Source organism: Lynx rufus, unplaced genomic scaffold (genome assembly GCF_022079265.1).
Source record: "Lynx rufus isolate CCGP_SWC_20201006 ecotype Redwood Valley unplaced genomic scaffold, mLynRuf1.p SCAF_5, whole genome shotgun sequence".
NCBI classification, from domain to species: Eukaryota; Metazoa; Chordata; class Mammalia; order Carnivora; family Felidae; genus Lynx; species Lynx rufus.
The window spans coordinates 75,739,137-75,765,883 of record NW_025814867.1 but is presented as its reverse complement, the minus strand read 5'-3'; the positions used below and the strand labels follow the sequence as shown (position 1 = coordinate 75,765,883).

At 52.4% G+C, this 26,747-nt stretch overlaps 2 protein-coding genes across 3 annotated transcripts; both read right to left on the bottom strand.

Moving 5' to 3' along the window:
* Positions 1-34: 34 nt before the first annotated feature.
* AP2M1 (adaptor related protein complex 2 subunit mu 1) lies at positions 35-9,101 on the bottom strand. Of its 2 annotated transcripts, XM_047098821.1 has the most exons (12): positions 8,996-9,101; positions 6,856-6,972; positions 4,726-4,991; positions 3,944-4,026; positions 3,537-3,542; positions 3,201-3,336; positions 2,970-3,111; positions 2,377-2,496; positions 2,139-2,274; positions 1,936-2,033; positions 1,304-1,415; positions 35-646 (listed from the first exon to the last, which is right to left on the bottom strand). In XM_047098821.1, exons 2-12 carry the CDS (start codon positions 6,927-6,929, stop codon positions 512-514), a joined length of 1,308 nt encoding a protein of 435 aa, XP_046954777.1. In that variant the 5' UTR covers positions 6,930-6,972; positions 8,996-9,101; the 3' UTR covers positions 35-511. The 2 variants fall into 2 exon arrangements, with proteins under 2 accessions (XP_046954777.1, XP_046954778.1); XM_047098822.1 differs by lacking the exon at positions 3,537-3,542.
* A 3,544-nt stretch (positions 9,102-12,645) lies between these two features.
* DVL3 (dishevelled segment polarity protein 3) lies at positions 12,646-26,604 on the bottom strand. The gene is made up of 15 exons (XM_047099300.1): positions 26,169-26,604; positions 20,836-20,905; positions 20,203-20,324; positions 19,972-20,081; positions 19,668-19,803; positions 19,393-19,486; positions 19,107-19,176; positions 18,343-18,482; positions 18,083-18,159; positions 17,900-17,967; positions 17,596-17,745; positions 16,886-17,017; positions 16,533-16,700; positions 13,302-13,517; positions 12,646-13,203 (listed from the first exon to the last, which is right to left on the bottom strand). The coding sequence occupies exons 1-15, from the start codon at positions 26,327-26,329 to the stop codon at positions 12,767-12,769; spliced, it is 2,151 nt and encodes a 716-aa protein (XP_046955256.1). The 5' UTR covers positions 26,330-26,604; the 3' UTR covers positions 12,646-12,766.
* Between the last annotated feature and the right edge of the window lie 143 nt (positions 26,605-26,747).

The window sequence follows — 26,747 nt, the reverse complement described above, 5'->3', positions numbered from 1 at the left end:
CTGTGTAGCTCCGGCACCACCAACACTTAGCATCTCGGCTCTACAGAGTTTATTGGGTTTATAACTGGACAAAGTCACACGTGTACAAAATGAAGCTCACACTATCCCAAAGCAGAGTAGGGACTGAGGGCTGGGAATCCATTACTGGCCTTTGGGGGAGCTCCGAGGTGAGGGGCAGCCAACCCTCCCACTCCAGAGAGATGTGGCCACAGGGGAGGGGAGGAGAGGGAGCCCACCTGGCTTTGGTCACAGAACACAGAGCCTGGCATTGGGCCAGGGCACACAGATGGATGGTGGAGTAGGAGCCCCAGAAACCACCCTGCCCAGGGAGCCCAGGGACTGCTCCACCAGTCCCGCTCACGATGTGGTTGGTCCAGACCTAGACTCGGGGGCTGGTGCAAAGGGAAGGCAGCAAAGCAGGAGGGAGGAGACGCTGACGTGTGGTGGCCCGGGGGCACCCAGACCTGTGGAAGAAGGTGGGTGGGGAGGCAGGCTAGCTGCTACTAGGCAGCTAGCAGCGGGTCTCATAAATGCCACTGCGGCCAATGTAGCGCACCCATTTGATGACATCATGGTCGCTGTAGTTCAGCTTCGGTTCAAACACCTTCAAGTAACGCACCTTGAGGCCAGAGGGGGCGAATGGCACCTGGGCAAGGGATAGCTCCAGTTAGGAATTTGGTCTTCCTCTCACAGCTGCTCTCCTCTGGGAAGTTCTGTAGCTCTGCCCTACTTCATCTCTCTCTACTACAGGTGTTTGAATGATCGGAGTCCTGAAAGAAGCTAGGGGAAGCTTAAGAAGGATCTTAAAAGGTTACTAAAGAAGAAAGCATATCCAAGTGTAACTAACAATCACTTGGGTTGGAAATCAGGCCCTGCCTGCGGTAACTCGAATCAATTCCTTTAATCAGCAGGAGGCAGCAACCAAAGACCCACGCTCAATATTATGGGCTTAAAAAATAAGGTGGAGAAAATTATATGTCTAACATGTGCAAAGCAATGCCAGCCCAGTCTCCTGTGTGTAAATAAACTTTGGGTCTTATCTGGTAGTCAAACAATCTAAATTTTTCCAAAAAACTGTTTTATGACAAACTTTACAAGTCACAGATTTTTTTTTGTCAGTGTGAGTAGTAATTTCTAGTAAGAGGCCTGAAGGGGGAGGAAATGGGTCTTTGAATTATAAAAGTCACTTTCCCCTCTCTGGGTCTCATCTGCAGGTCACAAGGTGCAGAAGGTGACCTGGACGATCCTAAGATCTTTATTAGCATACCCTCTGCAGTGGCTCTAGGCCCCCCCCTTGCCATACCTCAAAGTTCATGGAAATGGGAGGTCGAGCCCATTTCTTCTTGTCATTGGTGGGCAGAAGCTCAATCTCTGCGCTGATCTGTGATTCCTTCATGCCTGCCATACGCTTGATCCTAGGAACAGAGGGGCAATGAGCAGCAAGTGCCCCTGATAGCTTGGAGGAGTTTCAAGGTGGACGGTGCCCTTTCTGGAGGGGTGGGGGGAACGGAACAGAGGAACTTGTGGGAAGTGCTAGGACAGGAAATGTGGTAAGGGCCCTGGCAATCACTTGCTATGGAATCTTGGGTCTGCTATTCCTTTAGCACTGTGGACTGCAATTTCAGCCTAAATACACAAGCATGCTATCCCTTGCTATTTCACAGAGATGTTACAAGGGCAAATAGGGAAATGTTGAGGCATTTTGATAACTAAATGCACGCATACACCCAAGTGCAGGCATGTGCATACTCACACAGAGGTATATGGATGACAGCATAAGCAGAGGCTCCTGGAGAAGCAGACAGGCACCCCCCATCCTTGCAACACACACACACACACACACACCACACTCACACTCAAGAGGATGAAGGTAAGACTTAAGGGAGTACATCAAAGCATCTTAAGCCCTGCAGTGACCTTGTGAAGGAGACTCACTTCCACACGATGGCGTTCTCGCTGGCCTTGTATTTGGCCTTCCCCTTCATGCAGATCACCTGTACCCCGCTTGTGTTCAGTGGGGTTGGGATCCTCACCTAGAAGTGATATACCTGTCAGAGAGCTCTGTCAAGCCCCGACATCAGCTGCCTTTATCTGGAGACAGTGTTTCCTCCTCCCCAAGTCTGCCTCAATCTTCTCACCTCAATCTTCTGAGCCAGTAATGAGGGCTTGAAATTGGACTTGATAACCACCTTGACCTCCAGCTTGGTGCGTCCCACTTCCCGCACTAGCGGGATCACCCGGAAAGGAAGGATGATGTCCTTGGTGGTGCGATACCTTTAGGGGTGGGGAGTAAGGTTGGCACAGCAGAGCCTGTCCTCCTCCCTCTCCCCACTCTCTGCCAGCAGCATTCCCTGCCTCCTCACACCCCAATGGTACCTCATGAGCTCAAACTCTCCATCTGGTGGGATGAAGCTAATGCTGCGTTCAGAGTCAAACTTGCTGAGTCGCACACACTGGTGGAAGGTACAGTCATCGATGGCAATTGATTGCTTCCCACTGTGAGCAGGGGCAGAAGGTCTCTTCGTTGGTACAGGAGAGTGGCAAGAAAGAGTTGGGCTGGGAATCTATCCCACCCCCAAAGGCTGCCACATCCTGAGTGAAGCTTGCACTACAGACTGTGGAAAGCTACCAGAATATAGCTTTTTGACTCAGGGGTCCCTGCTGCCAATTTAGGGATGAGTGGGAGCTTTGCAAATTCACCGTTTCTGGAGAACTCCGCTGCTTGGGACCCAGAGGTTTTAGGCACACTGGCCAGAAGCCATCAGTATGTTATAGAAAAATCTTAGTCCTGGGGAATCAAACAAAGGGGACTACTCTTTAAGTACGATAAGTACAATCCCCTCATCTCTCTTAAGCACAGATGTCAAGAGCTTGGAAAAATGGTATCTAGAAAGGAACCTGTGATTCACCAGACCCTGCTCAGCCCTTCCAGGTCCACCCTCTCCCACCAGCAACCCTGCCCCAGGCACCTTTTACTTGTTTCATCAGCTGTGCCTTTGCCCTGTTTCTCAATAACAATCTTGTCATTCATCCCAAACTTGCACTCGGGCATGCCACTCAGGTAGCTCTTCATCACCACCCGGCCTGACACATGGGCACTCAGCACCTGCCCTGGTGATAGATAAATGGGAACATCTGAGTCAGGATGAGGATCCTGCCCTGGTCCTGCCCCTCCAGCTTCATCTCGAGAGGGCTCTCACCCTGTGGGGACATGAGAAGGTTCACACTCTCTAGCACATCCAAGAAGAGCTCATTCCGGCGATACTTGATGCCCTCCCGCCGCCAGCCAATCTGCCCGGTCACCTGGCTGGTGATCTGGGACTGCTCTTCTTTTGTCTACGCGGGGGGACAGAGACAACATAATGACTTCATTCCTCTCTACCTTCAATCATCCTGTTTCTATCCCCACTCTACCCTCATTCCCCCTGCCTTCTGGTCCCCACCCTGTAACTCATCTTCCCCATAAGCTCCATGCTGCAGGGCCTGAAGAAAACTGGAACAAAGCTGTAAAGATGGAAGCTAAGGGAACAGCTTACCTGATGCTGGAGGCCAAAGGGCCAATGTGATGCCCACAGGAAGCAGTAGGGGAGCACAGACGGGAAGAGGCAGGCAGAAAAGAAGGAGAAGGCAGCTATAAGGCCTGGATCCTAGAGGAGGGCCCACTCTCTCTCCTCCTGAGGAACACCAGGCCTCCAGAGCAGCCCACACCCTCCCTTCCCTCAGTGCAGAAGGAAACTGCTTGAACTATATTCCCAGAAACAGAGATGCTGAGTTGGCTGCTCCTGGGGTGGAGGGCCACACACAGCAAAACAGGCCTGCAATCATGGCAGAGGGCTCAGGCCAGCACTTCCTGTCAGAGGTGGTGCTTGAGTCAGCCGGGACAGAGCTCAGGGGGCTTAAGGAGGATGGGCCCCACCCTGGCTGTGGCTGTACAACTGAGTACCTGGCTCTTGATACCCTGCTGAGTGATGAAGGTTTTCAGTGCTCCTGTCTCTGAATTCTGTGGATAGCCAAAGTCCAGGATCTCTGCAAAAGGAAGGGATCCATCAGCCCCTGGAAAAAGCTGAAGGTTTCTTTAGTCTAATCCCTCCCCTGGCCTGGACATAGCTGGCCAGGACAGCTCCAGAAGAGTGTGGGATCATCTACAGCACTGTCCTCTTGCTTTGTAGCATTTACTCCGGGATTTGTGCTTCATAAGAAAACATAATTAAATGTCAGTTTTTTTCACAGAGAAAATCAGCAGAAGACTCTTATGGCCAGTGAATGAGAGATCAGGAAGTGCTGAGTCCTTAGAAAACAGACAGACATTGGGAAGGTGGAAAGACTCTGTTCCCTTAAATCATACCCTACAGAGGAAGAGAGATAATGTAACCCTAGAAGCTGGTAGTAGCTCACCCTCCTCCAGGCTCTGAGGCAGCTATTGAGATAAAAAGCTGGAAGGACAGTCAGGGAACTAAGGCCCAAACCACAAAGGTGAAAGGGAAATGTGCTTAACTGCAGGAGGCCCAGCTACCAAGCCCCACAGTTAGGTTCTTATCCCCCTGAAAGATGTTTTGGTCCTCTGCCCCCTCTCCCACCTCTACTTGCTGGCCTTCAGGGCTCAAAAGACCAAATAGTCAGAAAAGTTCAGAAGGCACTGGAGGGAACCTCACACCTGCTCCTACCTCCAGGCCAGGCCCCATCAGGTTCAGCCCCACCCTAGGCCCACCGCCCTGCCAGCCTCACCATCCAGTAGCTCATATATGAGCACAAAATTGTTCTTGATGTTCTCCTCGCTGATCTTGCCAAAGTAGGCAGCCATTACGTCACACATCTTATAGAGGAATTCGAAGACCATGGCAGCATTGACATTCTGCTTGGTGACAGCTGCCAACCAGATGTTGGACCGCTTAACATGGAAGAAACTGGTGCGAGCGATGTTGGTGACAGGGCTGCGCACCTGCTGCCGGGCGTGGATAACATTGACCCGAAAGGCATCCACTGCGTTCCTCCTGAGGGAAAAGGGTACACACGGGCTGCTCAGCGCCCAGGCAAACCTCACTCCACAGGGATCAACCACAGCTGCTAACAATTCCCCCCTCCCTACCCCCCCCTTCACTGCTTAAGTCTGGCATGTACTCTGAAGCCAACTGCCTAAACCACTGGGGCAGTTCCCTGTGACTCCCAGCGGAGGCACAAGGGTAGGGTCAGAGCTGGGCTAGTGTCTGAGGAAGAGAGGGAAGTCAAGTGGCAATGACAGGAGGATAGATGTAGAGTTAATAAAGTGAGATCCATCAGGCTTAAGGAGGTATGCTCCTAACTCCCAAGCTTGGCCCCAATTTCCCAGCTGCAACCTCTCTAGCTTCTCAGTAAGCTCCAGGCCCAAATGAATGAGAGACTCTGCTTCTTTCCCAGTCTTCCCACTTGTGATTCCACCGGTTAGACAAAGTCAGCATGACTTCAGAGAAGGCTCTGATCTACTGAGGAGAAAGGACCGAGGGGCCATGGAGCTGGGCCATTCATTCCTGTCCAGGATCCAATTCCAGGGCATGTTTGGGGAATGAAAACAGATGAAGAAAACAATGATGGGGGGCAGGGCCCCCCACCCACCTGTGCCTGGGCGGCAGCTTGATAGGCTGCTTACCTATTGCTACGGCAGCCAATGAGATGGGATGAGAGAAATGACGCCAGCAAGAAAAGGAGAGTGACAGCAACGAGAGAGAGGATTAGACACACAACACACTGGGGGTGGGCAGCACACACCATGAGGTGGAAGCAGACAAGCAACAGGCAAGGGGTGGAGAGCATAGCAAGGCATGCAAGACAGTATGTGCCCTAGCTTAAGCAGGTCCATCCACGGCAGGAGTGGGGTGCCTATGGGTACAGCCAACCAGGTTCAGGCAAGCCAGGCATCGCCACAACTCTAGCTCATGCCCCACCACCAGTCAGTGGACAAACAGCCACAAAGGCCAGGCCAGCCCACTAGCCAGGGAGCTGGGAGGCAAGGAGCTAAGGCGCTGCAGCAGGCCCATTCTGTAACTCTCTATCCTAAGCTCTTAGAGGAAGAAAAACAGGGCAGCGGGAACCAGAGAAGCCTAATCTCATTAGAGTTGCTGAGGCTAGGACAAGTGCCCTCACTCAGGAAAGAACAGTGGCGTGCAGGGTGAGGCAGAATGAGAAGGCAGGCTGCGCTTCCTCATTAAGGTCTGAGGGACCCAGAACAAGAAGCTATTCCACATCTACTCTGATAGGCCAGAAAGGGCCACATGGCCTCCCTGCCTTTCCCTCAGTGACCCAGAGAGTGCTCCAGGCTTGCTCACAACCTCTCTTCCAGGGGTAGCCCAGAGGAACTGAAAATGGCTGAGTCAGCAGCCTGCCTCCTCCTGAGAAAGGGAGTGGGAGAGGATTTGGCAGCCTGGAGAGGCTTTCAAGAGAATCCAGTGAAGGCTCTCAACAAGAGAATGGCTTTTGAGAGCAAGACTTAGATGGCCTAGTACCTCTAGCCTGGCCACTAACTCCATCCCCTGGAGAAATATCTCCCTCCTCCTCAAAGGAGAAATCAATCTGCCAGGGCAAAAGTACTCATCTCGAGCAACTAGGTCTGTCACTAAGGAAAGGAGAAGGCAGGAAGGGCAAAAGTTCCTAAGACTGCAGGGGCCACACTATTCCACAGGTCCTGCCTATCAGGCAGTAACTGGCTATCAGGCCAATACCACCAGACCTAATGGGAACCAGGTTGTATTAGCTGAGCTTCTAGGATGCAGCAAGGGAAGGGGGTGGCCCAAGTCAAGTCTCTGGTAGCAACAGACCTGGTCCTGCATGCTGGGGAGGAAGGATAAGGGGTGGGGGCACAGCTGGCTCAGCCAGGGGACTCACCCGATGTCATCTCGGTAGACCCGGGAGATTAGCACCTCCCCCTTGTGATTATAGATGAATAAGCCTCCTATCATGGCGGCAGCTCAGTCTCCAAGGCCCATCGCTCTGAGAACAGACCTAGGACAGGCGGAGGCAGGGTAAGGGAAGGCCTCAGAACCTCTGCCAACATCCCCAGTTGGGGCTGTGCAGGTCACTGGCTCGGCTTTTTTTCCTGACTCAACCCTCCAGAAGTGACCCTGCAGTCCTCCCAGGCATGCCCCTCCCCTTAGCCAGGCTCCAGTTCCTGTTTATCTCACACTGGAAAGGAGAAAGAAATGGAGAAGGACTTGGGCCCAGGATTCTAAGGCCATTTTGACCCTCCCTTTTCTGGGGCTGAGCCCAGAAAGCAGCCCCCTCCCCCTCTTCACAGTGCTGAACTCAGCAAGGATCCTTTTTGGCCCCTTCCTGTGCAGACTCTCACCCAGACTGTAGCCGGTGAGTCACTGTGAAGGCCTGCCTGCGGCTGCAGGAATGGCGGTAGGAATTACCTCCACTTGGTTCAGGCCTGGGGCCCTCAGGCACAGCTTTAGGAAGACCGGGTCTCTCAGGCTCCACTACCCTTCTGAGAAGGCAGTAGGGCCTGACCTGTGGCTCTCTAATTCACAGAAATCTAAACATTCCAGGAAAGGGTGTGCAGGGTGTGGGGAGGAGAGAAAGGGAGGCCTTAGGCCCTGACACGGACCCAGGAGTGTGGTTCCAACCAATCCCAGGCAGTCAGATAAGCAGGCAAAAGAGCAGAGAGAAAGGCCCCAGCCCTGGCAGACTACACTTTAATGACCCAAGCTGCTTATTAGTTATTTTTAACTATCTCCCTTGTAAAAAGGGAGGCTCCCTCTCAGCTCCCAAATGCAATAAAAATAAGGGGGTGGGAATATAGGTTCATAAAACAATGAGATCGATCTGGCTGAAATTCTATGATTCCAGACCCCATGACATAACTGATTTCTGGCCTGAGTACCTATAAGCAAGGGGCAGAATATAGGAATTATCCAAATTATTTGGGTCAAACTAATTTAGACTGTTTGCAAGGAGAAAAAGGGTTAATTTAGTTCTAGATTTCCTAAATTAGCTCTGGTATTAATTTTCACAGGGTGGAGGGAGTTTAGCAGAGTTTTCTAGACTGGAAAATAAAGCGGATTACTGCGGCCACCAGGGTCTCCCAAACTCAGTGAGAGGTCTCTCAAGGTGGTGGTGGACACATTCCATCCCTCAGTCCAAAGAGGCTGGGAGAAGAAATGCAAAATGGAGTTTAGAGCCCTGGGCAAAGACGCAAGTTCACACAGTGGTAGGGACCTCAGAGCACCAGGGCAGCCGAGGTGGGGCCCAGGACAGGAATGGAATAATGAGTTAAGGGGAAAGACTGGCAGAAACAGCCTGGCAGTCTACTCAGGTGAGCCTGGAGCAGCAAAAGGGGTGGTGGGGGCATCTGGGGGAAGAAGTTTCCAGTGTGGCAAAGGTCAAGGCTCTGAAGAAGAAAAACAGCAGTGAGAGACTGACAGTAGTGAATAAAGGAAAGCTGGGGCGACAGAACCTGCTTTGGAGTTCAAGTGCAGAGGCATGACGGGCTGATGGGTTTTTCGCCCTGGGGAGGAAGACATCGCGGAAAAAAATATGGCTCCACGGGGGTGCGGGGGCTGTCACAGGTCTGAGAAAAAAGAGCCGCGGGGTGTCACTCAACTGGGGGGAGGGGGTGCCGCCGGGTGGGAGACTTGTCACAGTCCCAGAAGAAGCCCACAAGGGGGTGTCACAGTCCTAGGAGATGGGGGAATTGTCCTTGCGTTGAGAGGAGGCGCCAAGGGGCAGGGAGGTTGTCACGATCCCGGGGAGGGGGTCGCCGCGCGGAGTCCCCGCTCTGGAAGGATTCCAGTTAAGTATCCCTCTCACGGGAGGCTCCGGACGGGTCAGGTGGAGGGCGCCGCTCCCAGCCTGTCCTGCAACCGCGCCCCAGGCGCCCCCGCCCAGCCGTCAGCTCCCTCCCGATCTGAAGGCTGAGGCCACTCCCGGGTGTGGGCAGCTTTCCGCGTAGCGTAGTGCAGGGAAGGGCAAAGCTGGGCAGCGGGGTAGGCATCCTCCCTTACCCTTGGCCAGATCCCCAGCTCACCTGGTGTCCGCGGCCCCCTTCTCAGCCTGCCCGGCCACTCTCCAGATCCCAAGATGTCCGCCCGCCCCCTGCTCGCCTGCCCGCTGCCTCGGCTTTCACTGCAGTGCCCCGGCCCCGCCCCAACCACAGTTGCGCTTGCGCGTCGGAAGACCGTGCCGACTACAAATCCCGTCAAACCTCTCCTCCTTTTTGCTTACAATTTCAAGCTTCCTAGGTTTAACAAAACTACAACGACCGACTGCCTTCGGCGGGGTAGGAGTGCCTTGGGGAGGGATAGGAGAGGCCTTATTCAGCCCTACACGAAATACACATCCCATCATACGCTGCTCCACTCCCTTCATTTTCCCCACTGAGCATTCTGGGAATTGTAGTCTGGAATCCCTCCTGTTCCTAGTTCAGTGTTTATGGAGAGCCTCTGAGGATTAATGCCATTTGTTGAAGCCCATCTGTTAAGCCTCAGATTGCTGTAGGCCTTTTCTGTCTCCGGAGTCCGAGGACTGGCTGTGTTCAATTCACACACACACACACACACACACACACACACACACACACACACACACGACTTGGCGGAAGTATTTGTCTGAATTCACTGCTTTCTAACACCACCTCTGATTCTCCCAAGATTCTTTCATCAAATATTTGTACTAGACTTGAGCCTTTTCCCAGGGATCAAGACCCAAGGAAAAGGGTAGGGAGCGAGGAGGCAAATACTTGTAAGAAACTAGCCAAAGCTTTTCAAGAATGTTTGTTCTATCCCAGCTATGCACACCTATGTGACCCCTCAAGGCCAGGACCTGTGTGCTTTCTAGTGACTGACATATATGTTGCTTAAAAAAACGTTGGCAAGTTTAATTTAATTGGACATGGAATTTGAAATGCCCTCTCTGAAGAGTTAATCCTCACATTCAAGCTGAGAAGAAGAGACAGAGCCAACCCTCAAACATGAAAGGCCTTCTTAGCTTTCGCAGGACCTAAATAAAATCTGTTAGCTCTTCTCAACAGGGAGAGATACCCTGCTGCCCTCCCTGTAGCTGAGCCTATTATGGGAAGAAGGGCAAAAAAGGGCAAACCTGGTTGAAAACCCTATTATCCCTAGCATTGTCCTGCTAGAAGTCAGGATGTGGCAGGATGAAGATCTAGCCTCCCTCAAACCGTGGTCACAGTCTGAACCTCTTAAATGATCAAATATGGGCATTTCTAACTCTTGAACCAGCACTCAAGGCTTCACTGCTACCTTTCCAAAAGCTCTATCTTCAATACATGCCCTACCAATTTAGAGTAAATAATAATAATAATAATAATAATAATAATAGCTACCATTTATTGAGCACCTATTCTACTATGTGCCAGGCACTGTGCTAGGCACTTTTCGTACAATATCTAATTTAAATCCTCACAACAACCCTGTGAGGTAGGTATTATTATCGTCATTTTACATGAGGGAATTGAGGCTCAGAGAGATTAAATAACTCTCTTATCATGAAACCAAAAAGTAGTAGAGCTGGGATTCAAACCCAGAACAATCTGACTCCAAATCCCATGCTCCTGTGAATTAGAGTAGAGGCAGAGGGGAAAGGAAGGACCATATTCAAGAAAGATTGCTGGGGTGTAATGGATATGATATGCTGACTAGAAAGATAGGGGGAAGAATTTAAGCCCATAACTGTTCCTAGCTGGTTAGCCTACATACAGTGTGATGAAGATAACCAGGATTGGAATTCAGGAGGAACACACTTGATGGGGGAATGAGTTGAGTCCATATGGATATGTCCATGGTGATGTCCAGTGGGTGATGATACAGATCCAAAATTTGGAGGGAAGTTGGGGCTGAAGATACATATTTTAGAATCACCAGCATATCAATGGCAATTGAGGACATCAGTATAGGTGACACCATTTGGCGAGTAAATATAGAGGAAAGAGAAGTGAACCAAAGAACACAAGGAGCACCAACATTGAAGGCATGAGCAATACTGGAGGAATTCTCAAGGGAGTTGAACATGGCAGAGTCAGAAAAGTTAAAGAAGTATAGGAGGCAGCCCTATAGTGGTGGCTACAGAAAGCCGTGGCCTGGGCTCCTGGAAGGCAGGCAAGACTGAGTCACACTTCCAGCACAGCCCTTATGCACCAAAAACTCCAGAAGTATTTGTTAAAATGCCCCTACCCTGGTTTGCCCCAAAGCCTGGAGCTTAAGACTTAGTTGTACTCTTGACACCTCAGTCCTAAAAGTATGGAAGCTTAGATGAGCCAGGAGAATTTATAGAAGAGGCTTAAAGAGATCATGATTTGTTTAAACTGTAGAATAAGGTAAAAAATAAAACCCGGCATTTTAGAGGTCCCAGAAGACCCCCTGCCCAACCTTTCTCTGGGGTATCATGGTTATTGTGAAATAAGGGTGTTGGGGTAGGAAGTGGGGTGAGAACAGCCTGTCAGTTGTTTACAGAGTCCTCTGCTGAGCCTGACCTGAGATCCAGCTTATGGGCTTTATCCAGGTAGGAAGATGATGGGGACATGTGTGGATGGTTTGGGGAGAGGGAAGTCAGGGGACCAGCCCCACAACTTCGGAGAGAAGGTCCAGCCCTCTGAGCAGGGACCAGCCCTGAGGCTAAGTGAACTTGCATAGACACGCGTATGTGTATGTGTTTGTGTATGTATGTGTGCATGTGAGAGAGAAGGAGAGAGGGTGAGAGAGAGAGTGAGAGAGTGAGAGAGTGAGAGTGGGATGGGCACTCTGTGGAAAGGGGAACAGTCTCTCATACATGGGTGAGAGGCTGGAACCCTCCAACAAAGCCTAGTGACTCAACATGTTGAAGTGTGGGTTTGGGGGCTGAACATCCTTGGGAAGCCCTGAGGGGCTGCTGAAGCAGGGTTCCTGGTCTCCTCGGAGGCTGGGCCTCCCCTTGATGGGGGCTCACAGAAAGTCAAACAGCCCGAAATTCTTGGCTGCTCCAGGCCCAGGAAAAATTGAGGGAAGAAAAAAGAAAGAAAAGAAATGTTTCAGGCCCAGAGGTGAGATGAGCCTGCTGGTTAGTAGGGTTAGGGGTCAGAAGGAACCAGCACACAGGGCAGGCATGGGGGTGTGGATGTAAGGGTAGAACAGATATGCTTCCTGAAAGCCACTAGTAGCTCAGGCAACTAAGGGGGTCCTTTGGGCCTCTAGTGAAGGCCAGCACAGGCAGGGATTGTGTGGATGGTTATTATAAGTCACTATAGCTCTAGGGTGCAGGACTGGGGCAGCGATGGGGGTTGGGTGGGCAGTTAGGAAGAGGAATAAATGGAGCAAATATTTTTTGGTGTCAGTATTGTGGGGGAAAAGTCAAGAGATTGGCACACATGCTTGAGGAGATGCAGTTAATAGAGGGCTGATGTAGCTGACTGAACAGTGCAAGGTTGCTGCGGGGGGAAAAGGTGGGGAGAAGGGGGTGAGCAGGGCCTCAAGGGCACCACTGGGGTAACTCCTGAAGTGTTTGTGGGGAATAAGGAGCAGCACCAGCAAGTCAGGTCCCAGTGACATGAAGGATCCTGGCAAGTCCTAGGCAGCAGTTAGTCGAGCAGAGGGACAAGCTGGGGCTGATGGCAGGTTAGGGGCCGCAGTGGCGATTGGTGGGTGCACCCCGCCCTCGCTGCGCCCAGCGAGCAGTTAGCGCGCCTGAATTTAGTTCAATTTATTTCCCTTTCAGGTACCAGACAAAGTAAAAAAGACGGACGGATGGAGAGAGGACGCAACCGCCCAGGGGTGGGAGTGGGATGGACGTGGGGGAGGGGTCCTGTTCACATCACATCCACAAAGAACTCACTGGGGTTTCCCATGGCCATGCGGAAGGACTGTCTGCTGGCTGTCAGTTCGGGGGGCACGGAGGCCAGGTCGCGACCCGGAGGGGCTCCTGGGGGCCCCATGGCCGCGGGCGGAGGGGGCATCATCAGCATGGGGGGACCGTAGAGAGGGGGCACGCCAGGGGGGCCGTAGCTCGGGTGCGTGTGGTGACTGCGCAGGCTGCTGGCCATTGAGTGGTGGCTGCGGTGGCTATGCTCGCTGGCGGCAGGACCTGAGCGCTCGCTGGGCGCCCGCTCCCGCGGCCCCCGCAGGCTGCTGCGGGTTGTGTGGTCCGACTCGCTGCCGCTGCCGCCAGACTTTGAGTCCCCCGCCTTCGGGTCCTTCTCCTTCCGTCGGTCACTGCCGCTACGGTTGGAGCCACTGCTCCGGCTGCCTGTAGGGGACAGGCAGGGACAGGATGGGGCATGCTCAGATCTTGCAGAAGCTTGGGGCTCATCTGTGCACCCCCCACCCCCAAGCCCCCTGCCTTACCTTCACTGTGCTGACTGCTGGCGCTGCCCCCACCATAGCTGTACCCCAGCTCTGGGAAGCCTGGGTGAGGGTTGTAGGGGTGCGGGGGCGGCGGGTACTGGTAAGGGAAAGCCATGGGCCAAGGGGCTGCCCCTGGGTGTGGCAAAGGGGCCAGCGTGTCCTGGTCAGAGGCGCCGCTGGAGCCATCGTGATCATGGAGGGACAGGTTGGCCATGTCTGCAGAGGGGAGGGGAGGGCCAGATGAGCTGGGTCATGCCCCTAGGTCAGGAGAGAAAGGTCCCCCAGTCTAGGTAGGGTGGGTACATTTGCGATGACACCAACAGCAGTGGTAGTTTGTCCCCCAAATGAGAGGAGGCACAGGTCAGAGATCTCTCACTTCTTCACACCCCCTCTGCCACCCACCTGAGATGGTGGAGAGGGAGACCCTATGGACACAGCCCCAAGGAAAACCCTCCTCAGGAGGGCCCTGAGCCACCACTTCAGATGCTCAGTGCTAAATCCTTACGATCAACTCCCAGTCTCAGGGAGGCCCCCTTCCAAGCGTTTGACAGTTTCTCCTCCTTCCTTAGTGGGCCACAAGGAGCATAACTTTTAACTGGTAATTTTCTCCTTTGTTCACTTAGACGGTAAAGGTAGGGGAATGTGGGAAGCTGAAATACCAGACAGGTATTGCATACCTGCGATTCATTAGGCACAATACAAAGTACTTCACCTCATGCAAATGTTATCACATTTTTTCCAGATGAAGAAAGTGAAGTCCAGGGAGGTTAAATGACTGGCCTGAGGTCAATCCAAATTGTAGCCAGAGCAGAAGCTAAGAGTTGCTTCCTTTCTTCTTACCTTTCCAGATGAGTCATTAGTAAGGAGTAGGGAACAGTTTGGGGAAATTTAGGTGAAATTTTGCCCTCTCCTTTCACCTAGGACTAAAAAAAAGTACCCATTATAGGCCAGAAAGAACATAGGCCTTTCAGATTCTCCCCATACAAAAGCCCTTGGCCCAGATAAATTTTCTGGTGCTGCTGGAGAAGGTGGGAAGGGCTCAGAAAGAGAACAACTTAGGTGCCTCCTCTGTGCCCTCCACTCTATTCCCAGGGAGGCCTCATCCTTCACAGCACTCATCTCAATGTATTAATGTGACCTGGTCAGGAGAGGGGGATCTGAGGGGGCTGAGGCAGTCTGTGGAGTCTACCAGCTAAGCCATCGACCTGTTAAGGCCTGCAGCTAGCACAGGGCTGGGGGTGGGGGCTGGTGAGAAGCAAGGGCCTGCCTTGGCTCATGCCCCAAGAGCTGGTGACTATTTCAGCCTCCAGGTTGTTGTCCTGAGGGGAGTTAACTGTGGACTCCTGGGGTCTACCAGGACTACCCAGGTCACCAACTCTTTCCTTTGAGTCTGCCACATTCCAAGCTGAGGAGACCTTGGCCAGTGAGAAGAAAAAGACCTCTGTTAGCATATCCCTGAACTGGGCCTCTGGGGGCCTTGGCCCATGGGTAGAAAGAAGACCCAGGAGGCCCAGGGACAGAACAACATCTCTTGAGCAAAAACCACAGCTGTCTTGAGAAGCTTTAGGTGTCCCTAGACGTTTGGGGCTAGGCCTCACTTCTGCTAATGATGGTAATAATAACCATATAGAATTGAGTCTAAGAAGCCATTAATTTTAAGGTGTACCCCAACTTTAGAGATATTGCAATGTGAAAAAAATGTTCACCTTAGAATCAATTAAATATATGAAAAATGGAGAACTTTTTTTAAGAGCACTTACAGTGGGACAAACATGGTGCTAAAAGCATTATACACATTGTCTTAACCTCAAAACAGCTCTAAAATAGGTTCTACTATTACCTCCAAATTACAGATCAAAGAATTGAGACAATGAGAGGCAGTGTCACTTACTCATGTCTACATAGTCAGGGCGGAGTTAGGATTTGAACTCAGAGCTATCCAACTCTAAAACCCTATGCATCCACCACAGACTTGTGCTCTGCAGCAACAGCCTTTCTAATCCTAGAACCTAATCTGAAGCATTTTAAAAGTTAGCTTTTGGGGGCACCTGGGTGTCTCAGTCAGTTAAACATCTGACTCTTGGCTTCAGCTCAGGTCATGATCTTGCAGTTTGTGGGTTTGAGCCCCACCTCGGGCTCCATGCTGATAGTGCGGAGCCTGCTTGGGATTTTCTCTCTCCCTCTCTCTCTGCCCTTCCCCTACTTGTTCTCCCTCACTCTCTCCCAAAAGAAATAAATAAACTTAAAAAAAAACAAAAATAAAAAACAACACACAAAGGTTAGCTTTTGGACTCCAGCCAGCAAGCACCCTTGGCTGACAAAAGGCTCCCTGAGGCAGAGGTGGCTGCTGGGAATGCTCCAAGTCCTGAAATGTCCTGTTTTGAGAACTCCCCTTCCTTCCCAAGGTGTGTCTATGTGCTCAGGAGGAGAAGGGGCGGGGGGGGGGGGTTCCCTGAGACCTCTCCTCCTTAAAAAACCCTCACTGGCTTTGCACTCTCTCAGGATCAAGTCCAAACTGCTCAATGCAGCTTGCTGGCCCTGACAGCTGGCCCTACAAGCTGGCCCTGACAGCTTTTCCAGTTTTGTCCCAAGGTCCAGCCTAGCCTCAAGGGTATGAGGAGGCTGGGGATGTGGGGCCTCAGGGCAGCCCTAGGTCTTGCCCTGGTGGAACCTGCTTGATACTTGCAGAGGCTGATCGGGGGCCAACAGGAGGATCTGCGTTTGACTTTGCTAAGACAATGTTTCTGCAATACCACACACCTAGGTAGCCCCAGATGGTGGTAAGAATGAGGACTCTGGAGCCAGAAAGACCTGGACCCCCAAGGCCTAACTCTGCTTCTGGCTGTGAGAATGGGTGGACTATCTAACATTTCTAAGTCTCGGTCTCCTCAGCTAAAATAGGGATAGTGATCCACCTCACCCAAGGGTGAGGAGGTGGAGGTTGTGAGGACTGAGAGTGATATGCTGCTTAGAAACAACCAGCATGGTGCCAGAAACACATCAGGCACTTAGAAAATGCCAGCCCCAAGAGGGGACGCAGAGAAGGTGAAAAGGCCTGACTTGGCTCTGCTCCTACTAGAGAGGGAGGCCTGTGTCAGGCCTTGAGTTGGGCCCCCAGCTCAGCTGCCTGCTCACGCTTTGTGTGGGTTCCCTGGAGTCTGCTGCCACATCCCTGGGCACCTCCCCACTCCCAGCCAGGAGACAGAGCAAGGAGGTGGGGGAGGCACATACTGCCACAGAGGTCACCGAAGATGTAGTAGCACTGCTCGGAGAAGGTGATCTTGTTGACAGTGTGGCGGATGAAGCCGGCTTTCAGCAGGTTGCTGGCATATTTGCGGGCCTCTCGCCGGTCAGTGAAGCCTTCCACGTTGTGGTACAGCCAGTCCACCACATCTGAGCCTGGAGGCAAGGCAGCCACTTGATGGGGAGGCCCACCTGACTTGGGCTCATCTGACCTCACAAGAGCCATGAGGCTGGGGCTGGTTCTAGCTCAAAGGAGTGGCCCGAGGGCCACTTTAGCCCCCAGCCTGCCCTGCACCGTCACTCCCCACCCCGGCCTTCATCCCACCATGGGGCCCTCTCACCGATGAAAGCGTTGGGGATGGTAATCTTGAGCCACATGCGGTCACGGACCTCCAGCCCAGATTCAGGGGAGGCCATGGCTTTTACGATGGCGGCCATGTCACTGTGGATGGATAGGTGGAAGTCGTCTAGGCCTAGGGGTGGGAGGCAGAATGGTGAGGCAGAAAGGGGTTACAGAGTTAGGTAGAGAAGAATTTGCATCGCAGCTCTACCATCTAATAATTGTGGACCAATGTTGGGCACATTACTGATTTCTAGGACACTCAGTTTCCTCTGTAAAAATAGGGACTTTAATATCTATTTCGAGAGTATATCTGAAGAGAGAAATAATATAAATGAAGATGCTTAGCATAGAATATGTGTATTATAATGAAAACAGCAGTCATTTATTGAGTGCTTACTTCATGCCACATATTGTGATTGAGGCTTCACTTATATTCTCTCATTAAACCCCCAGGAACCTGGTAGACTATGTATCATTAGTCCTGTTTTACTAGAGGAAACAGGCTCACTGGATGCTCAATACAGGTCCAGAAGCAAACACTGTTTAGTGAGGGTTAGGTGTCCACTGAAGGAAGCTGCAGTGTGAGGTAGCTAGGATGAACTCCCAGCTCCCTCTCACTTTTAAGCAAGAGTTTCCACGTGGGCCTTCATCAGTCCCTCCCACCTTGCCCCGTCTGGCTGGGCCTAGGGGGCAGGGCTGGATACTCACGTTCTGTATCAGGGATGGAGCTGGTGATGGAAGAGCTGGTGGAGGTGATGGTGCTCAGGGAGGGGCTCATGCCATAGGCAGGGAAGGTGCCGGTCATGGCTGCAGTGTGGGAGACCCAGGCTGCAGGGTCAATGGGCCGGATGGGCTCGCCTGCAGGGAGGATGAGAGGTCAGGGGCCGCCTACCCTGTCCACTGCCAGGCCCAACAGGGTAGGTATGAGGGCTCAAGGCAACACAGAAGGAAGGAGAGACATGGCTCATGTATGCCAAGCACCAGCTTTAGGGCTGAGTACCCATCCACTTACTCCTGGGCAGTGTGAAGCAACCACGTGGACTTGGGTCCCAGCACTTGGCTACAGTCAGGGTGATGGGCCTGAAAGCAAGGATGGCCCTAGTGAGGGCAGGATGCGTGGAGGCCAGACCAACCCCCTTGCTTGATAATCAGAAATGCCTGCCCCCTCCTTCCCAACATCCCATCCCATCCGTACCCCGGTTTGTGCACAATCTCCCGCAGTACCCGGACTGCGTCGTCATTACTCATGTTCTCAAAGTTGATCTCGTTTACCTGGGAGAGAGGGCCAGGAGTGGGATAAGCAGCTGGGTTGGGGAGGTGGGTAGGGAAGCAGAGCTTGGTGGATCAGGAGGTCTTCCCCCTACCAAGAAGTGGCCTCTAAATGAGCAGGGTACAGAGGGTAGGAATATCTCCCTTCTCCCCACCCACACCGCCATGCCGGGTGGGCAGTGGTACCTGTAACAGCATATCTCCTGGCTCGATGCGTCCATCTGCAGCCACAGCCCCACCCTTCATGATAGAGCCGATGTAGATGCCTCCATCACCACGCTCGTTGCTTTGGCCCACAATGGAGATGCCCAAAAAGTTGTACTTTTCTATAGAGAGTAATAAGACCTTAAAAGGGGAACAAGGTTCCTACCTAAATTCCAAGTCCTTTATCAGTCAAGGGTGGAAAGGGATGGGAACTAACATTCATTGAACCTGAATCAGGTCCTGAATTCAGGATGGTCAAGAATATTTCCATTTAATCCTTGTTAGTTCTGCCACAGGGACTCTTAGTCCCATTTTACAAAACAGGCAAATGAGGTTCAGAGAGCTTCAATGACTTTTCTAAGCCATTAAGTGGCAGGATTCAAACTCAGGCTTAAATTCCAAGGTTGGGGCTCTTTTCACTATAGCCAGTTTTTTCCTAAAGAGAGTGCCTATGACAGACATCAGAGAGCAACAAGCAATGGCTGAAAAATGGGAAGGGGGATAAGAATCAGAAATCACTTCCTCCAGGAAGGCTTCCTTGCCATTCTCTGCTTCTACAACTCTCTGTGCTGATCTCTGTCATGGCCCTGATCATGAGATACTGAAACGATCAGTTTATGTACCAGTTTATGTTTATGAGAGAGAGCTCCTCGGGGGCAGGGAATGTATCTTATGCCTCTCTGACCTCCTCAAGTTTGCCCAGTGTCTGGTATATAAATGTTCAAGAGTTGTTTCACCAGACTCACCCATGTTGAGAGTGACTGTGATGATGTTGAGTGACATGGTGGAGTCCGTGATGCTGCTGAAGGACGAGGACTGGAATAGATAGAGGCCTTGAGCAGCAGGTAGGGGTCCCAAGAACTCACTGCTCCCACCTAGCTCTTCCTCAAGGGGAGCCTTCAGTACCCCCTCCCCTCTAAGGCTCTAAGGCTGGCCCAATAGGAGGGGGGGTCTAAGGAAGCACACACCCTGGATCTGCCTGGACAGGGCTCAGTCTGCCCCCACCCATCCCTGGCATCTCAGGCCCCATACCCGCTCAATCCGCGAAACCTTCTGCTTCCTCCGCCGCCGCTTATGTCTTCTCATCAGGCGTGAGGCGCTGCTCTGCTCTGTGGAGCTGCTGAACCTGGGGGGCCCACAGTCGTTCCCCACCAGGCTGGCCCAGCCCTGCCCCACAAGAGGCACTGCAGGGCCCAAGTCCCCCACGTAAAGCCCACAGCCCTCCCAGGGTCCCAGCATCCTTAGGGGTCAGGGCTCTTGGAGGGGCGGTCACCTGCCCCATAGTACCAATGAAACCAAAGCCCCACCTGCTGGTGGAGTCATCCTCATCCGAATCAAAGAAGCTGGTGGTCTCTAACTCGCTGCTCATAAGGGTGGATGAGCTATCGTAACCCCCTGGCTCTCGCCGCCGCTCCCCCTTTGCAGTTCCATTTAGCCGGGTTGCTGTAGGGAATAGAGGCAGCTGGGTTCACAGTGTCAACGCAGGAGGGAAGGACAGACACAGGGAGGGGCTAGGGGCTGCACCGGGGCGAGGCATATCCAGAGCTCAGAACAGGGCTGAGGGCAGCTGAATGGAGGAGTGGAGAAGGCGTCTGTGTAGGGAAGACGCACTGTGTTCTGGGCCGTCCCTCCTGCGTGGCCGCTCACGCTGGGCTGACACCAAGGAGTCTGTCTCTGTGTCATTGTCCAAGTTCTCCTGGCTGCCTCCACCAGCATGAGGGCTGCAGGGAAGAGAAGACTTGGTGGGAGAGGGGGCAGGGCTGGGGGCTCCCTCCCCCAGCCCTGGGCTGAGCTGATGCGGCCCTTCCCCAAGGGCCCTCTCCACTCTGAGGTCACACTCACTGGAAGGATGGGGGCCGGGAGTCCCCAATGCCTCCTGTGCGTTCCATGGGTGGTGGCAGTTCCGATGGGTTGTCAGCACAGAAGGGAGCAGGCTCTGGGTGTGAGCCCTCAGCAGACACCAACTGATGGGGAAAGAATGGGTGGGTAGTAGGTACAGGGGCACCAGGGAAATAGCAGATGGCTTCTGGAAGGGCAAGCAGACTTGGGGAGAATGAAGCAGGGGACATGGAGGAAGAAGAGACAGGACTGTGCAAGGTCAGCTGAGGCAAGGAATGGACTCAGTGCTACCAGCACTGATGGGGGGATGGGAGGCATGGGCTGTTGGAAGTGGCATGGGGGCAGGGAACAAGGGTCAGTGGTCCAAAAGAGAGGTTGGCTGGAATCTGAGGCAAAGTGCTTCAAAAGGCATAGGAGACATTGTCCTACAATGTCCCACATTTCCCCCTACCCCCGGCCAACTAACCTTTCACCAAGGCTACATAATCTGAGGAGAGAAACAGTTCAGGTAGAAAACTCAAGGAAGATTCAGATATTGAAGCATAAAACCACCAGCTACAATCTTAGCAATGCTTTTCCTCTGTCCAGCCCACCATAGGAATATAGGAGGAGGGGGTGCTGAGGAGAGCTCCTTACCCAGGACACCACCCGGCCATTGAAGCAGGGCAGCTTGGCATTGTCGTCAGAGATTTCCTCCTTCACCACTCTGCAGGGAAAGGGTGGGGGTGTCAGAATGAGCTTTCTGGGGTGGAAATGGAAGTGTCCTCAGAATCCTAACTCAGGGGGTCCTCCACCCTAACCTGGGAATCAAACCACCAGCCTAAGCCTTTCAAATGGGAGCAGAAGTGGGGGTCACCCAAGGACAGCTCTTTAGCACCACCAGGAAGACACCAGCCCTGCCCAGGCCAGCTGCTGCCCTAGAGTGTCCTCTCAGTCATCAGGTGATTGCAAATTACACCTGACAAATATCTGTCCCCCCTAGTGTGGCCATTCCCTAAAATCTCGAAAGGGCTTTACCTAGCCCCAACATAGCTCTTTTGGGCTAGACCTATTCTTTCCCTCTGACCCTAAACTAGGAAAAAGTACACCCTTATTTCTCTTTCCCTTCTTAGTGGGGAATCCTGACATTCTTCTGGAAGGTGTGGATGAGGAGTTTAAGGAAATTAGGAAAGAGAAGGGAAAAAGGTATTTACTGAACATCCTCCACTGCCACTATGGTAATAGCAACAAACTGCTCTCATTTACTGGGCATGTATCATGGGCCAAGCACTAAGCTAAGCACTTTGCTTATTTCATTTCATTTAATACTCACTGCAATGCTGAGGTAGATACAGTTGGGAAAATTAAGACTTAGTAGGTTCAGAAATTCACTTACAGTCACATCACCAAGAAGAGCTGGAATTTGAATCTTGGTCAGCCTGACTCTTTAGCCTTTATTCTTACCTATTACACCATCTTATCTCCCTATAGTTAGAATGTATAATCTTCACATCACCTTCATTGTGTGGACAATATCCTCTTTTTATGAGTAAAGAAATGGAGAAACATTCAGTAACTTGCCCAGGGCCACAGAGCAGAAAGACATCAGAACTAAAATTCAACCCCAAGCTTGCCTGACTCTAAAACCCATGCTCTTCCCATGGAACTTCGCATTCTTTCCTGTACAGTGAGAGGTGATGTGGATCTGTGGTGGGTAAGGGTTGGGGAGATAGGGATGTGGGGCATGGCAGGGGTGGGATGTGTATACAGGCATGTAGTCTGGCTTGAGGGGTGCATCAAGGCGAGAAGTCAGACTATGACTACAGTTTGGGGACCCCCTAGGAGTACAGAGTTGGAAAGATGCCATCAATGGCAAGAGGAAGACATGTGCCTGGGATTGTGAGCAGAGAGGGAAGATAGCAAGGAAGGAGGCTGGGAAGCCTAGTCCTTCCTTGTTCTTGGAGCAGCTTCTGCCTAGAGCTGGGAACATGCCTGGCTCCTTGTGATGCTCACATTCTTGGACTCACAGCCAAGTTTGAAGACTGAGCCTGCCCTTCTCCCTCCCATCCAGCTCTGGCTCCTACACCATTTCCAACCCCACAAAGACCCCAAGAAAGCATCACAAGTCAGGCCCATGATGCCAGAAAGCCTAGAGACAGAACATGCTGAAAAGAAGGGACATGGAAGTAGCTCAGACTCACCAGCCAGTCTGGCCATAGGGTACCCTAAACTTGCAGCCCACAAGGGGAACTGGGACTCACAGGAAAATGGGGTATGTGGGCCAAATGGCAGAGACTATGACCTGCTCTGGAGAGGGTCTCCCTGTAGTGGGAAACTGCTGCTGAGTCCCCACCACTCACTCCCCCAGCAGGCCCCACCACACAGCTCCACGCTACAGATGTTTCCTCTCTTTCTAGGGGTCACCGACAGGTCGCCAAGGCTCTGCTGACTCACAACGATCAGCTGATCTTCAGCAGCAGCCTTGGGGGACCTCAGACAAGCCTCCCCCTCACACCACGGAGATGAATGGTTCAGAGTTCCATGCCACACACACACACACACACACACACACACACTCCAAGCAGAGTTGGACAAATCTGGGTTCTAATTCTGCCACTTATTAGCCCTCCTATCTCAGAGAAGTTTCTTAACTTTTCCAAGCCTTTGTCTTGTCCTGGTAAGTGGGATTTGTAAACGCCTGGCATGGTCTAGGATTACGATAAAAGCTAATTACTAACCGTGTCAATTTTTAGCAGGGTCTATTCTCTCTTTCCAACTATGTGTAAATTTCTAAGGGCAGGGACCAAACAAATCTGCTCACTGTTGTCCATTCAATTAAAAAGCCTTTGCTAAGAGCCCAGCAGGTTTTAAATCCTATGCTGGCCATTGTATAAAACCTCAAGAAGCATCAGATCAGGAGCCTGCCTTGTCCTTGGAGGTTATGGCCCAACGGACAATTCACACAAGTATATGGCAAGTGGGAAGTAGTCAGAACCACAAGAGCAGCAGATGTGTCCACTGGACAGATGTCTGTTGAGTAGGTGTCTTTGGTGTCATGTCCTGGCTAGGAGCTGGGTTGGTATAAGGGTAAACAGGATAAAGTGTCATAACTTTAAAAGCTAAACCCAGAGGATGGGAAAATTTGGCCCCGGGAAGACAAGAGGAGTGTGCTCTCAGTACCAAGTGCAGAGGCAAGGCAGTGTGTGACATGGAGTGGGCAGGAACATAGTGGCCCAACTTCCCATGTTGCTCCTACCTACAGCTCAAGGCCACTCTAATATTCATCCACCATCTCCCTCAGTGGTGAAAATGTTTATTCTTCCTCCATTATCCAAGTAATTTAAGAGGGTTGGGCCTACCCTAGCTTGACAGATACTTCTGGAGACCAGATGGGAGTTGGGGAGTCCTCAGGCCTTATAAGCCAGAACCTTAGAGGCTGAGCGTGGAGAGCAGCCTTCCTCCTCTGACCCACTCTCCATCTGTCAGCAGAGGTTGCTGGCCTCTGCCCGACCCTGGTCTCATGGGGCTAGGATAAGTGGCAACCCTATCATCTCTACAGTTTGCCAAGGCTCAGCATCTCCTTTGGAGAGGATGTGTCTGTTAAACAGTGATAATAATACCTACAATTGTGTGATTAAGGTTTTAGACTTTGGAGCCAGATTCCTGATGTAAAATCAAGCTCTGCCACTTACCAGCTATGTGACCTTGGGTAAATTACTTAAGTTTTCTGTGCTCTAGTTTTTTCATGTAAAAACTGAGGATATTACTACTTATTTCATAGGGCTGTTAAGATGATTGAGTGAATAAAGATTTGAAAAGCATTTAGATCAGTGCATGTATACCAAAGTACCATAAAAAGAATTTGTTAAATACATGAAATAAATATATACTTCTTAGCTACTAGTCCTGTGACAAGACAGCCCTACCACGTCTCCTGCTCATTAATCCTTCTGGGGATAAAAACAAAACCAATCTCCTCCTTTAGCTTTGTTCTCAACTCTGTTAAAACAGTCTACTATAACATTTTGCAAACAATGGTTCAAGTACCACTAATGTATGCAAGATCACTTCAGGTGTACCTGATGAATATTTAATGCAATAGTTAAGTATTTTTTTTTAACATATTTTAGAAAGAAATACAAATAGAAAATCAGACCTGTGATTTTATATTACTGACTGGGTCAAGCTAAGAAGGAGTGAGTGGGCTGACAGTGGATTTAAAGAATAGTATTAAGTCAACAGTGAGCAGATGTAACTATGATTGTAGTTAGGCCTGGCTTGATAGCAGCCCGGGCGGAGTGGGAGGCAGCCCAGAGAGGTCTAGGTTTAGGAGGTGGGAGCTAAGCCCAGTGGGTTCAGGTGTGAGTTGGGAGTAGAGACACAGGCCTACCCTAGTCCCTTAAGGCAAATGACCCCAGCACACTGGACTCTAACTGATTTCCCCTATCCCATGCCCTGTGGCAGCATCTTGGTCTCTTCCAGCTCTGTTTTTCTCTTACCAGACCAAAGCATCTGCCCCCTCACTCTCACCCCTTGCAGATCGATCGATCCCTCTTCAGAATCTTCCAATCAGGAGTGTCTGTCCCTGGACTAAAGCCAGACAATGATTACTACACTACAAGTACCTCACCCCAGGGTAGGAACAACAACAGAAACGGGACTGGTCAGAAGCTGCATAGCACTTCCCACTGCACAAAGCGTTCTCACACAGAGGATCTCATGGGCTCATCAAACCCTGAGTTCCATGGGGAAAGGTGACAGCAAAACATGCTAGTCAGAAGAGAGAGAAGATGCTTACTTTCCAGGGCCAGGAGGGCAGGGGTCTTGAAAGAGAAGCCAGAAATATCAACACCGGGGAAGAGAACATCTCCCCTCACTCAGCTCTGGGGCCTCAGCTCCAAAGAGCAGTGCAGGCCTCAGGCTAGGGCAGGAGAGACAGCCTTTAGGCCTAGAGAGCCCCGGGAAGGCCTTCCCTACAGGCCTCCAGGCCCAGTGCCCAGTTAGTGTGGGGCAGGCAAGCCTGGGGGCCTCCCCTTCCCCCAGTCCCCTGGGAGTTATGGGGGGGGGTTGTGAGGGGATGGGCCAGGCTCCCCCTCCCAGGCCAGCTGCTACAGAACCTTCCGGCTCCAACATTCCATCCCCTCTTAAAGGGAAAGTCGCTGCTTCCAAACTCAGCCTGTCCAAAGCCCTGCAGCTGGGTGGAGAAGACCCCGCCAGAGAGGGGAAGATGAAGAACACTAAAAGACTCTTTCTGGCCCTCCCATCCAGGCTCTGAGGCCCTTTCCAAGGTCTCCCCCTTGGCCACCATCGGGAGGAAAAAGGCCCCAGTTCTGAAGGGAAATCAGTACCTAGGCTAGTGGGGACTTCTCAGGGGTCAGGCACTCTGATTCTCTGACAACATCCCGAACACCCCACAAGGGAGGGGAGACAGCTAAATAAACATTAGGTTTGCTGACCTTAGCTTGCAGCCTTAGTCCCTGGGCCCCCCCAACTCCCCCTCCCTCCAGTTCAAAGTCCCCAGCAAAGCCCCTGGAAGCACTACTCCAAATATGGCTCTTGAGTCGTGGAGCTGAAAAGATGGAGAAGGAGAAGGCCGAGTGCCAAACATCCTAAGTCTATGCTAAAAGGTGGCTCCCATGGCAGGAGGAAGGTTAGGGACTCTGGCTCTGGAATCGGGTGGAGGGGGGTGTGTGTGTAAGTGGGCCGCTGGTCTCTGAGGAGGTGAGGAGGCTCGTAACTCCGGTTGCTCTTGGGGAGTTGGTCGTCCTCCTAAACTAGGGGGGCCTAGGTCCCCCATAAGAGGCAAAAGGAGAATCCCTAAAGAGGCTGGAACTCCAGCTGAAAGAGGCGGCCCAAATGGCCAAGTCGCCCCTAGAATCCTTAGTAGGGCTAGAAGCCAGTGTAGCAAGGGGAGTCCAAACTGGCTGAGTGGGCCGCGAGAAGCCGGAGGGGCCCGGGTCCCCCAGAAGTGAGGCGGGGGCCATCCTCACCCGAAATCGTCGTCCATTGACTTGAAGAAGAACTTATAGCTGGGTCGCTGCAGAACGCCCTTAAAGTCCGCCAAGGTGACGCGCTCGGCGGGCAGGGGCAGCTTCACCAGGTACGGCGTCTCCTGCCCGTCCAGGTGGTAGATGATCTTGGTCTCGCCCATGGCTCCGGCCTCGGGCCCCGGGGCCCGCGCGCGGCCTGCTCCGGCGGCCGGGCCGGGCCTTTCGGGCGGCGACGGCGCTCGGCGCGGCCCAGCGGTTCAGCCTCGCTCGGCAGCCGGCCGCGGCGCCAGCTCCCTTGTTCTCCGGCCGCTCCCGGGTCCCAGCGCCGCCTGCCGCTGCCGCGGCCGCCGCTTCCGCTCCCCACTCTCCCGGCTCTGCTGGCGACTACGACTCTTCCGGTGGCCGCGGCCCTCCGGGTTCTGGGCTGCGGCTGGGCCCGCTCCCCTCCCCCGACCCGGGCGCTGCCCCGCCCCAGCACGAGCCCCGCCCCCGTCCGCCGCCGAGCCGCGCTGGCCTCACCGCAGATGGCCCTGCGGACAGCCAGCCTACCCGCCGAGCTGCAAGCTTGGCCTCAGGCGC

Excerpts from the sequence above, each read along its gene's own strand:
- AP2M1 (XM_047098821.1), bottom strand. The coding sequence starts at position 6,929 with ATGATAGGAGGCTTATTCATCTATAATCACAAGGGGGAGGTGCTAATC. Across the intron at positions 2,034-2,138 it reads TACTGGCTCAGAAGATTGAG|GTGAGGATCCCAACCCCACT; the intron begins GTGAGAAGATTG and ends TATCACTTCTAG. Across the intron at positions 647-1,303 it reads CCATTTCCATGAACTTTGAG|GTGCCATTCGCCCCCTCTGG; the intron begins GTATGGCAAGGG and ends TCCCTTGCCCAG.
- DVL3 (XM_047099300.1), bottom strand. The coding sequence starts at position 26,329 with ATGGGCGAGACCAAGATCATCTACCACCTGGACGGGCAGGAGACGCCG. Across the intron at positions 20,906-26,168 it reads TCAATGGACGACGATTTCGG|AGTGGTGAAGGAGGAAATCT; the intron begins GTGAGGATGGCC and ends CTTTCCCTGCAG. Across the intron at positions 17,746-17,899 it reads TTGCTTCACACTGCCCAGGA|GCGAGCCCATCCGGCCCATT; the intron begins GTAAGTGGATGG and ends TCCTCCCTGCAG.